The sequence below is a fragment of the Opisthocomus hoazin genome, chromosome 5 (genome assembly GCF_030867145.1).
Source record: "Opisthocomus hoazin isolate bOpiHoa1 chromosome 5, bOpiHoa1.hap1, whole genome shotgun sequence".
In the NCBI taxonomy this organism is placed as follows: Eukaryota; Metazoa; Chordata; class Aves; order Opisthocomiformes; family Opisthocomidae; genus Opisthocomus; species Opisthocomus hoazin.
In genome coordinates, this window is record NC_134418.1 from 18,614,837 (window position 1) to 18,627,716 (window position 12,880).

The 12,880-nt window shown below is 37.9% G+C and overlaps 1 protein-coding gene across 1 annotated transcript in view; it reads left to right on the forward strand.

The window, feature by feature from the left end:
- The first annotated feature begins 945 nt into the window (after nt 1–945).
- Nucleotides 946–12,880, forward strand: part of NCAPG (non-SMC condensin I complex subunit G) — a 31,622-nt gene continuing 19,687 nt past the window's right edge. Inside the window, exons 1-7 of the mRNA XM_075422160.1 lie at nt 946–1,217; nt 2,536–2,745; nt 3,633–3,861; nt 5,249–5,394; nt 6,338–6,422; nt 9,394–9,583; nt 11,902–12,051. Of these exons, the coding sequence (XP_075278275.1) occupies nt 1,107–1,217; nt 2,536–2,745; nt 3,633–3,861; nt 5,249–5,394; nt 6,338–6,422; nt 9,394–9,583; nt 11,902–12,051 (1,121 nt within the window). The 5' untranslated portion in view covers nt 946–1,106. The remainder of the gene's footprint in view (nt 1,218–2,535; nt 2,746–3,632; nt 3,862–5,248; nt 5,395–6,337; nt 6,423–9,393; nt 9,584–11,901; nt 12,052–12,880) is intronic.

Below are 12,880 nucleotides of genomic sequence, written 5' to 3' on the forward strand. Positions count from 1 at the left end.
TTCCTGATTTTAATGAGATACAGGATTTATTACTATTCCCAAGTTAAAGGTTTCCTGGGAAAACATTAGGCTTACAACAAATGCTTGAAAATGTGGGGAAAATTTCCACTAGTAAAAGATTCAGTCTGGAAGGAACACAAATATGCATTCCAACAAGTCAGTTATCCATACAATCCATCTTTTCAACCCTCCTTATAGCTGACAGGATGTTTCAATAAGAAACACAGTCTGCAAGTTGGATGAGCTTAGGTAGTTCACCGAGGGAACTAAGTAACTAGTTACTTAACTGGTTACCTAGTGAACTTCATCTCCTTTGTTACCTGTATCCTTAAAATAGGCAAAAATGAACTTTAAAATAGGCAAATATATAGTACAGTAGCTGCTACATACAGCAGCTGAGCACTTTTTTGTCTCATTGGATGACCATTCTCCGAAGGGCTTTTATTACTTTTAGACACAGGCTGGGCTTTCTCAGCTTGCCACCCCCATTCATTCGGTGTAAGGCTCCCGTCTACAAAATGCAACTATACTCATTTCTCCAGACGACAACGTCCAGAAAGGACTTTGGGAGAGTGGCTGAGGGCAGTACCAGAGTTTGTCGGGCTTATTCCACTGTTCTGCACCAATACACGTTCTGGAAACCCTGTTGCCCGACGCCTCTCCTCAGCCGCAGCAGGGGTGACACCCGGCCTCCTCTGAAACAGCCGCTCCTGCCGTCAGCGCACCTCGGGAGGCACACAAGAAGACGAAAGAGACCGCGCAACCGGAAAACCGCAGCGCAGCGCTCCCCGCGCGCTCCCAGCTAACGGCCGGGCGCCCGCCCCGCCTCCAGCGCGCGGAGACGAGCACACGCACCCGCACCCCCTCCCCCCCATCCCCGAGCTTCTCGCGAGACTGGGAGCGGTGCTCGCGCCGAGTTTGAAGCTGAGGGCGCGGGCGCTGCGGCCGTTGGCGGGGGACGATCGCTCGCTGGTAGCAGCCCCGCGGCCAGAGCGGGAGCCTCTGTCCGCTGTTACGAGCGGCCCTGCTGCTGCAGGGCCCTGTGCCTGAGCGGCGGCTCTGCGCGAGGGGAACCGTGAGGTGACCGTCCCGCTTGCTCTGCGGCCATGGGGGCGAAAAAGAAGCTTCTGCAGGTCAAAGAGGCCTTTCGGCTGGCCCAGAAGCCTCACCAGAACCACGCGAAACTTGTGGTGGCTTTGAAGAGCACCTACGATCAGGTACGGCTGGCGGCTGGAGGAGCGGTGACCCGCCGGGCTGAGGGGAGAGCCAGGGCGCTGGGGACCGGCTCCGTTCCCTGCAGTGTTACGCTGCTGGCTAGCGTTGGGGCGTATTTCAGTAAGGCGAACTAACGCTTAAGAATTAGGTATTAATTTAAGGGTAGTTGCTAACTCATGAAAAACTATCTAAGTAGCAGCCAGTGTTCCAGATAAGGAACGCCTGGTGGTTACAGACTTCTTCAAGCGAGGAGATTTCTGGCGAGTGGAGGACATCAAATCATCTCTGATCCGAAGAGCAAACACTTGGTAGCTTTAACCGAGGACATGCTGGATCAACTGGACCTGGAGAAGGACAGTTAATCATAGTGTTTCCTGTGTGCTGCAAACTTGGCAGCAGAACTGAGAATTCATGTATCCTTAGTTGAACTATCCCTATTTTAATACTAAAAAACACACCTCCTGAGCTAGACACCCCAACCTGGGCAAAGACCCTTACCCGCTGAGCATGCCTAGAGAATTTTAGGAGTATTATATCTTTAAACCAAGGCGAGAAGGGAACTAATCAATACCTAGTTAGGAGGGTATGGCTAACAGGTGGTACTAACAGTTTTTTAACACTTTTACTGTATAAATATGCGATGTGATTGTAAGTGTGTGTGCTTGATTTGGGGGAATCCCGCACCCTGCGGAGAATAAAAATGATGTCTTCTCTCTAAACATACTTCGTGTGTTTCAGGAGTTATTTTCGATTTTGGGTAACAAGAGGGCAGGGGGCCTCCTCGGCCTTCTTTCCCCTAAAACAACTGTTGAGGTTAGTATGACTAAGATGGCCCCTGTGATGTAAGAAAAAAACAAACGCAAAACAAAAAAAATGACAAACAAAAAAACTCCAAGCCACATGCTGAACTACTGTACACGGTTCTCCCCTGCGCACATGGGTGTAAGAACAGCCCACACACGGCCGGTATTAATGATGTTGATGGAAGGTGTTTGGGTATCAGCAAAGTAGGTGTGACACAGGGTAATAGTAGAGGCATGAGGGTGTCGGTTGCGGTTCTGAAACCTGTTAGCTGGTAAATGTAAACTCCAGTGTGGAGCCCAGCAGCCAAGGCATATGTCTGCTGTGGAGTTAAAGCAAAATATTCAGTGGAGGGTGCGCAACAGCGGGTGTGCCCTAACTGCTGGCTTTAACGCTTTAAAAATGTAAATAGAAACTGTCAATTGTAAGACCATTTATTTTATTTTGTTGTGGTACTGTTTTTGAAAGATGAACCTGGTAGTTATCTTTTGTTGTGATGTAATTTTTAATTTTTTTCAGCTGGAAGATAAGGAAGGTTTTCATGAAAAATTCATTCATTTCCTTAAGTATGCTATGATAATCTACAGACGGGAACCAGCAGTGGAACAAGTGATCAATTTTGTGGCTAAATTTGTTACTTCGTTTTATCAAATGGAGAAAGAGGATGTTAGTGAGGGAGGAGAAGATGATAATTTGTTTCTGAATTATGTGTTTAACTTTCTACTTGAGGTACAGTTAACTATTATTATTAAATCTTTTACATAACAAATGCAAGCTTTATGCAGCGGGGAAAACTTGCTGGTGCTTGAGATGATACCTATGAATTGGAACTTAAAGTGAAAGCAAGGCAAAGCTAGTGCTTTATGAGTAACACCACCTGACACCCCCCCCTCCAATCCTACCACACCCTCCCAATAACCCAACAGCTGGATTTCAGAAGTTAGACGAGAATATGAACTGTTTTCTTATTTGGCTGTCGTATGTGTCACTACAGGCTTTACTATAAGTGCATTTATAATTCTAAAATTATGTAATTGTTGTGGAAATGAATTTATACTGTTTCTTTGATAAGTGAAAATATTAAAAGATCTTTCATACAAGGATGGTTGGCATATGTATTATTCCTTTCTGCTTATTGCAAGCGTTAGATACTAAGAAGATCAACAGTTTCAATAGTATGAAAATACAAGTAGAATTACATTTTCTTAAACTAGTGTGCTGATGTAGAAAAGTTATTGATCAGGCCCAGAACAGTAGTCATCACTGCTAATATTTTTTTTTTTCTTCTAATGTTTTATGAGCACAGAGGGGTAAGTTAGCTAATATAGTTAGCTAATGTAGTCTGCATTGAGTGATAAGCATGTTTCTTCCTTTGTGAAGGCATTGCTAATTATGTAAAGTGCCACTGATGTAAGTGTTGGGCCATAATTGTTTCCCCGTTCTGTGACTATTTAAACTTATTAAAAATAAACCTGAATAGGAAAAGCTTTTGAAATACACATGCATATTTCAGTTACTGTATAGAATATTAACTACTTACATGTGCATATTAATAGCCTTATGTTGGAAATGAGAAAAGTGTGATTATAAGAATACTTTTTTTTTCTTTCCTTAAGTCTCACAATGCGAATAGCCATGCAGTTAGGTTTCGAACATGCCAGCTTGTTAATAAGATTTTGGGAGATATGCCAGAGAATGCCCAAATTGATGATGATTTATTTGATAAAATTAATGAAGCTATGCTGATTAGACTTCAAGATAAATTTTCAAGTGTGAGAATTCAAGCTGTCTTGGCTCTGTCAAGACTTCAAGATCCTAAGGATGAAAACTGTCCTGTTGTTAATAGTAAGTAATATTGAGCTTTTTATTTTGTTTAAGAACAACAGTTGTTGATTTACATTACTTTAAAACATTTTTATACATTCTTTTTTTAAGCATTGAGTAAACAAATCTCAGAGGGTATTCTTGTAATAATTCATGCGGAGCTTTTTGCTGGAGGAGGTTGTAGGTGCAAGAGTTGTGGATGTTCAAGGGGAAAAGAGAACTGTTTGAAGGGAGAGATCTGCTGGGGATTAAATGACAGAAACCATATTGGGCTGAGGCTTTTCTATGAACTGAATGTAGCTGAAGGATGGTGAAAATAATTGTGTTGTGAATTGGGGTGGAGGTATGATGTATGCTTGCTCAGTTCTTGCCCTCGAAGGACCCTTTTGTACTATTAAATGAATTTGTACAAAAACACTTAGAGGAGTAGAGAGAATAACAGAAAAAACTAATTTTGTCTCAAAATTTGGCTGGCTGCTCAATGAGAGGCAAACTGGTTACTGACATTGTTGACCTATGCTTTTTTGGCCCTTTTTTTTTTTTTTTTTTATGAATCTCCTCTTGTTCATGGATTGCTTCCTTTTAAGAGATCAGCGCCTCAGGAACCCGGGTTTCTTCATGCTTTTTTTGTGCCTGTTTGTGGGTTTCTTTGTGTATGGTACAATACTTGACTAAGTCTCTACTGCCATTGCCTCAAGGTAGATGGACTGCAGGTTTGTACCGGCATGGCTTTTGTTATGTAAATTGTGCCCTGATTAAACTTTGCACACTAGGTTGTGGTTTTTTGTTGTTAAGGTACCTTGTACGTTGCTCATTTACGGCACGTCAATTTCAGTCGTCTCATAGAGCAGTAAGGTGAATTCAAGTATTCTTCAATTCTTTTTGTTATGGCTTTTAATATTGAAGAATGGTCAAGAATATAATAAAAAGCGTTATGTGAGACATTTACTATTTGAGTTTTGGTAGGCTTAATGGAGATTGCAGTTTTGCATTTATAGGAAAATTGGAGGATCCACCTCAAAGGTACTGAGGGTGTGTAACCAATATATAGGGGTCATAAGGAGCCAATACTTGGAAGCTTCCCCCCCCCCCCGAAAATGACAAAGTGGTTATTTATAGGTGGGATCTAAAGTAGCAATTTTCAGAGTTATTAACGGAAGATCCTACTTACGATTGCAAATATTATTTTTGTAGTTGAATTCCTTTTGAGATCATAGTTCAACTTGTAATTGCCATAAAAATCTTGGGGTTGTGACCCTAACTGTTACCTACATTTTTGAGCTATGCAGGGGGAGGGTTTTTAATAACACCTGCTGATTTAAAAAAATTTTTTTTTTTAGTATTTTCTGTTTTTCTACAAAGTTTCAAACTCTTATATAAAACATTATTATGGCTATTTTACTTTCAGTTTACAACACATTGCTTGAAAATGATTCCAATTCAGAAGTGAGGCGTGCAGTGCTGTCATGTATTGCTCCATCAGGAAGGACTTTGCCAAAAATTGTAGGCCGCACTATGGACGTAAAGGAAGCTGTCAGGAAGCTGGCATATGAGGTAAATCGGATCACTTAATATTAATTTCAAAGACTGACTTAGGAAAAAGGCCTTAAATCTTTTGTTATTTTCACTGGGTGAACACCAAGAACGGTTAAATAATTTATTTTCACTTACCAGAATTTCTGAGGGGAGTGATTTAACACAAGTTTTCAAGTTAAAAACCCCTGAACTAGACTACAGAACATGCTTGATAGAAATTACTTTTGTGATAGAACTCAGCTATTCAGGATCAAAAAGCAGAAGTACAAATTATATATAAAATCCGTTGTTGTCTATGTATGCATTTTGTGATGTTTGTGAAGCAATTTTTCTTCTCGGTTATTACATAAAAGATAATTAAGTAAAGTTAGGATCACAGCAATACTATTGTAAAAAATGTTGTGTATTTTTGGTATTCCAATTTTGAAAAGTACCAATCATTACTTCTGTTTACTTGTAGAGGTAAGGGCAACAAGGTATGCTACTGTGTAGATTTCTTGTGTAGGCATCTTAGGCAAGATCTTAAAAAAAAAAAAAAGTTCATTTTTTCACACAGAACCATCTGCTGTTCTTTCTTAAATTAAATCCTGTTTTTTAGCTGAATGTCTGTGTGAGCAGGCTTTAAGAAAAGTACATACTCCAGTCATTTCATTGGAGGTATTCATTGCTCTTGGAGCTTTAAAGAGAGAATAGTTTTCATATCCAAGCGTTGCATTCAAGTGGAGCTGCCGAGCTTTGAACCTATTTGTTACCTTCATTCTTACTTTATTATATTTTACATTTTCTTCTATGCACAAGAATCTGCTTGCTAATATATTGGTACAATGCTGATAGTACAGGTATTACAGGGTTTTATTGACTTATGGATGGATAAAACCGAGAGGTTAAACCCACAGGTAGTTAATGAATTCAGTTGTTATCATTTGTAGAAGTGTATTTTGATGTCTTATTTTTTTTTAAGGTTTTGGCAGAAAAAGTTCACATGAGGGCTCTGTCAATAGCACAGAGAGTAAAATTGTTGCAGCAAGGACTTAATGACAGATCTGGTAAGAGATCGTCTTTGACAACATCTTAATGCAAATGTTTAAGAGAATACTTTCTAATGTTTTGGGGATGATTTATGTGGAAGCTGTGATGGCGATAATAAGGAGCTCAAAGGAAGTCATGAGGTACCAGGAAATGTTTAAGCACAAGGAATTCTGCTTGCTGCTTTGTTTTTCCAGTCCTCTGGCAGTGGACAAACCAGAAAAGGATTGCACTTTTGAAAAACTCGAAAGCCACTGAGCTCTAAAATAGGACCCAGTGCTATTAAAATTAAAAAACAACAATGACATTAAACATAGAAGTGGAAAAATGTAGTTATCAATTCAGTATACTTTGAAACATGTTTTGTTACAGATATTTTTGTAACTAATAAATATATTAAGGAATTGAAATGTAAACAGCAATACCAGTTGGATAATTGTTTGAAAATATTTCCTATATGTGTTCGGAGAGAAATCTTCTCAGCTAGTTTTTTCATTTAACTGGCTTGAATTTTTTTAATGAATTTTTGATTGACCTTCATTAATTTCATCATGAAACAGCTTTATTCTTTTGGATGTCTTCTGTACTGTATAATTTTTCTGTAAAGAACCATTCAGAATGAAACCACAATTATATGAGGTGTTGTTTCCAAAAGAGCAAAAGGTTGCATGCATCGGAGTGAGACAATTTTGGCCTGCCTACATAGAATGTTACTTTTTTATTTTTTCAACAATAGCTATTATATACATGAATTCACAATAAAAGCTGCTAGTTTTACTAAGTGCTACTGTGTTATCCACATGCTTTGTTTGGAAAGTCTGTACTAAGCCCTATTGAATTTTACTATGGGTTTTTTCCTTGCTCGGTAATGTGTTGCTTGTGAACTGTGAGAAATGTGATCTATGTAGATATTCACTTAAAGAACAAGACAAAAGTACGGTGTTCATTGGTAAATGGAGCTCTTAAAGGTGTGTCACGTATGCATGTGTGGTTTTTCGTGTGTTTTTTTTTAATCTACCCTTCTTTTAGGCTAATTGCGGATTGTCTAAGTATGTTCTTGACAGCAAAGGAAGAAAGGATCAGCTGAGTGATTTATTATGCTGTATAGAGCTAAAGTTAAAAGGAAGTGCTCCTTCTGTAAAATAAGTTTTAATTAGGATTTTTCCCCACCTACTCTGAATTGTTCTAGAGTAGTCTAATGAAGTTTGTCAGGTTTTGTTTTTGAAGTTGAGCACTGAAAAACCCGTGTTCTGGATTACTGTTTCTTGTCAGTATACTAGTTTGCTGTTTGATCTAACTAGACACTTGTCTGCTGGCTGCCACCCCCTTCTCCCCCCTACCCCTCTGCAATGACACTTGGTCTTGACAGATCATTCTTTTGTCTTAGAGTGAATGTGTTTCTGTTTTAGTTATCTTGCAAACCTGGGGGGGAAGCTACCTTCACTATTTTTTCCTGTGATCCTTCATTTATCAGGATTTGTTGTATTCCGTTAGGGAGAAGGTATGGCATTTCTATGTGGCCTGTATTTCAGTGACATTGAGGTGTTCAACACAAAGAATTGCATTATTTTACAGTCCAATACTTTCTCTGTTGATGTCTGTATCTTCATAAGGATGATTCTTCATCCCAGCTGTTGAGGACTTGCTCTTTTTTTTGACACCTAGAAGCACAAGGGAAAAATATCTGACAAGGGTATATAGTCTCATTGATGTCATTGCTATTGTGTGCTCTTTGCTGGGCAGAAGAGGTTTACGTTCTAAATTGGCTGCATTTATATACACATCCACTAGTATTCCCTCATTTTCATCTGTTCTGTGAATTCTGTAACCCTGAATATGTATAACTTTATTGAATTTGCTTATCTGAGTAACTCCCAAGTTAATAAGGGAGGAACCTGCTTGTTCAAGGTTGCTAGGTTGAGAATTTGGCTGTTTTTCCATATCTGCTTCAGAACTAGGGTTTATAATTAAACAAGACCTAGAAGACATAATCCAGATTCTGCTTAGTTCTACTTTTCAGGGTGTGTTCAGCTGTCAATTCTCCACTCTCATTTTCTTTCATTCTACTCCATTTTGCTGTTTTATGGTTTTTACATTCTTGGAGAGGTTTCTTGTCCTTAGGACCGCAGTTTATTTCTTTCAAGGCCTTTTTACAGCTCTTTTTGAACTCTTGACTACATTTAAGTGCTGTCTTTATTATCATGTTACATACAAGGGGAAAGATGAATGTTGTCAGTGTCCAGTGTGTGTGGACTTTATAATTTCCCTTATATTGGATATTGTTTTCTAAAGGTCCTAAGAGCATATTTGTACTGCTCCTTAGTCGTTACGCTTTTACTTCCACCAGACTATTAGCCTTTCTACCTCCCTGCTTAAATCTGTGTGTATGTGTTAATGATGTATGTATTCTCGATGTTTCCATAAATACTTTTTTCCTTGATTAAATAGTACTTCACTGATCCAGAAACTATTTGTTCATTGTGACAATGAGGAGGAGGGACTTAAAGTATCTTAATATAAATTCCATAATCCAGTTGAATAATTGAATTAACGCGAAAATTCTGTGTGGTAGATCAGACTAAATGTCTGTACTGTAGTATCCTGCCTCCAGAAGTGGCCAATTCCTAAATGGCTGAAACAGAGCAAGTATATAACAATGCTTCCCCAGAATGTTTCCTTGCCCTGCAAGAGTTCATGGTTTGTAGATTTTCTGGGTTGAGGTGCTGTCTTTAGACATAATAGTTTTTGGATAGGATTTTTTTTTTTTCTTATGTAAGAAAAAAGTATGTTGCCTCAAAAATGTAGTTGTGCTTTATAGGTAGTTCTTGTTTACACAGTTGTTTGTTTTTTAAGGTAATGTTAAGTTCAATTATATAACAACCTCTTTTCAAAAAAATCTTTCTATACAAAAAGAATTTGTGAAAGTATGTTGAAAACTTCATATTCTTTGACCTTTAGTGTTTTAAACCATTTAAATACCTCTATTGTTAGATGCTGTTAAGGAGGTGATGAAGAAGCTGCTTCAAGCCTGGTTACGATTGACTGAAGGGGATGTTTTAGAGTTGCTTCATCGACTGGATGTCGAAAACTGCCCAGAAGTGGCCACCCCAGTACTAAATGCCGTGTTTTCGTTATCTCCAATTCATGACTTTGTTCAGAACTGTAAAAACCTTGACAGCAGGTATGCAGATCAGTTTTAGTTTCCAAAAGATGAATATTAAAGGTTATATCTAAATGGGAAGCAGAGTAACTGTTACCTGCAATAAAAGACTGGTATTGTGGTGTAAGCCATGGTCTCTCCCTGGTGTTTGTGTCCTTAACTGTTTTGGGTATGCTTTTTTCTTTTTTAAAAGAGCTGTGTTCACTAGCTGAAAATGATTGTGCCAGATAAACAAGAGGAAAAAATGTCTTTGGCTTCTTGTTTCCTGAACACCCTAAAAATCACAGTCTTAGAGTTTAAGAGCAGGCAGTAAATTAATCAGCTAAACAAGCTTTTCTATAAGGAACAACTTAGTCTGATTTGTTTTATTTCCGGTACTGTCTGTACAGCTTACAATAAAGGCAATGCTGTAGCTTACCCCCACAAATGTAATTTGCTCTCTTTTAACCTGTGGTACTGAAAAGCTCCTTTTCTCCCCTTCCTCCTCCCTTCTCAGTAATGCTTCTGGTCTTTCTCACCTGTTTCCCAGCCCTCTTTGGCTTCCCTCTATCCTTTCTGCTGAGCTAGAGGCAGCACAATTTGGGGCTGATTCTGTTATCCGTGAACTGTTTGGAGAATTAATTGGAATGGAATGTTTGGCTTGTGTTTCAGCCTTATTTTGAGGGTATTTTACTCGTATGGATGGAGCTTGACAGAAGCTGATATCTTAGAGGCTTCTTTTCCTTTGTTAATGTTTGCTAGTTTGACTAAGTGAGTTGCTAAGCTATGAAGACAATGACGTGATGAATATTAAGATCCATAAGGCAAAAATGAAGGGGAGAAAAAAAACAATGAAATTAGAAGTTGTATGAATGCTAAGAGAGGCAAAAAGGTGTGAGAAGAAACAGCTCAAATTAAGGTGACCAGAATGGAATGATTATTAGCAGTGGTAGGATTCTAATCTCAGATTATAAACTTAAATGACAAATTATCACTGATTAAAAAGTGATAACAAAATCTTATTCCGTGTTTTTGGGGAAAATGCATAACGTCTGCATGTGAAATGTCTTGCTTTCCAGTAGTGGCTTATGACAGATGTTTTGAAACAAGTAGATGCTACATGCATTGCACTCCAGAGCCACAGATGTGGGCCTCTCTGGGTTTAAAAAGCATCAATAATGGTGAAGTAACTTTCTTACAGCCTCTGGAAATGTGCCATTATCTTAAGAGGTTCAAAGGAAAAATTTATAGTTATGGACTTGTCAGTCTGACTTTGATCCTGCTTTGATCCAGGCTTCTGTTTTGAAAGACTGGGCTAACAGAATTTTTTGAAGAAGCAGGTCTGTTAAACTAAGGACATTTTGAGAAGTGAGTGAAATTATTCATCTTGTGAAGAGGTAATTTGATTTATGGAATATTAGGCTTGTTCTTGTATGATGTTTCTGAGTATAGTTTAAGCGATGCAGTATCAGTATGATTAATGCTTAGATTTTTGAAGTCTGTGATTTCTGTTTGCTAAATTTACTTCTAAGTAAAGACTTGTCAGGTTGTTGGGAAGCCATCAGAAGGATCAGTTTTGATCTACATGTTGCTGAGGGTTTTTAGTTTTCTTTGTGTGCATATGTGACCTAAAAGAAAAAATCACTCCTATTAGTTTGCAAGTAAAAGTGGATTCAAGGGAGTGAAAAGTACCACTGACAGTGGTACTCTGTCTTTTCTGTTTTGAGGTGGAATTAATACACAATTCAATGTTCTGCTTCCGAAAGCAAAGATTATATGCCATGCTTAGCATGTAAAAAAACCTGATTATAAAAAGGAGTGGGGGTCCTATGACTGGTAAACTGACAGTGAGCTTACAGAGATGCTGAGAAGCAGTTCTACTACTTTTTGCATTTGACATACTATGATCGCTACTCGAATATTGTGTGAAGGTCTTGTATTAAGAATGGAAGAAGCAATTCATAAACAGAAGCTGAAAAATAATTTAATGCAGTTGTTGCACTTCTGCAGAATAGTGGAGTTTGGTTTTCCAGACTTGTACAGTGCCAACAATGTTTCATAGATTTAAAGCACTTGGGTGGTTGCTTTAGGAGGTCTGAAGGGCTGAGCAAAATCTTTCTTCAAACTGATATGAGCAGTCTTAATTTAAAATACCAAAAAGTGCAATGTAGTGAGAGGCTCAAGGAGCCTCATATCCTCACTTGTGAAAGAGGAAGTTATTTTTGTCAGTCTTTAGGTACTTCTGTGGGGAATACCTTTGACAGGATTTTATTTCCATCTTGGAAATAATCTATTTCTGTGCATTTATTGATTTTGACTGTATTTTATTTATCTCTCTGTATTTATTTATTTTTGTTCAGAAAACTGATTCCACTGGAAGACTTAACAGCTGAGAATGTGTTATATTGGAGATGTCTCTGTGAATATCTCAAATCAAAAGGTGAAGAAGGTGAAAATTTGCTAGAACAGATGTTGCCAGAACCAGCTATATATGCAGATTATTTATTAAGGTAAATTTCATTTAAAATAAATCTCTTGCCACTAAAATAGATTTTATGATTTTTAAAGTAGAGAACACTTATTCAACTATTCAGATTTCCTCCAAAGCCAAAGCTGTGCTTGAACAGTGATTTTTTTTTTTTAACTTTTTTAAAGAATTTTTGAGAGGATTTACTTCTTTTAAACAGAAACTGTAAAAAGCAAATTTATAACTTGAAAACATGAATTATCAGCAAGATGGACTGCTAGATCAATAGCATGTAATTCTTTGCTATTGAAGATAATAGGTTAATTGTTCTGTGTTATGCAGCTATCTTTTGTCCATCTGTTAGTATGTAGGTTGCTGTGTGTTTGCAAAGGGCTTGCAGAAACAGATACTTTTTTCATTGTTGTAACTTGTGAAAATTAAGTAAAATTTGGCTGCTGTCCCCACGAGAAGTATTTTTGAAACTGAAAGTTCATTCCCTTCTCTTTCCCCTGCTCAGGCAGGCAGGCATGCTTCCTAAAAACTTATGTTTGAAGGCAGTGACATTACAGAACATTTAATCAGAAAAAAACAATCTTTTGTTAAGTCAATCCTTTTGCCAAAGTGAAGAAAGGTAGATTTTTTTTTGCTTTTGTCTCTGTGGGATACTTCAGTCTTAACATAAAATTTGAACAGAATTTATCTTTATGAGCATGGAGAATGCTGAGGAATCTTAACTGAGATATTGCACTTGCAAAATCTAGAGTGAAGCTTCCTGAAATGATTAAAAATCAGATCTGCTGCAAAATGAAGTGTTTTGATAGATGTTTCAAATCAAAAATACACATTTTCTTTTTTACACTTCAGTGAGTGTA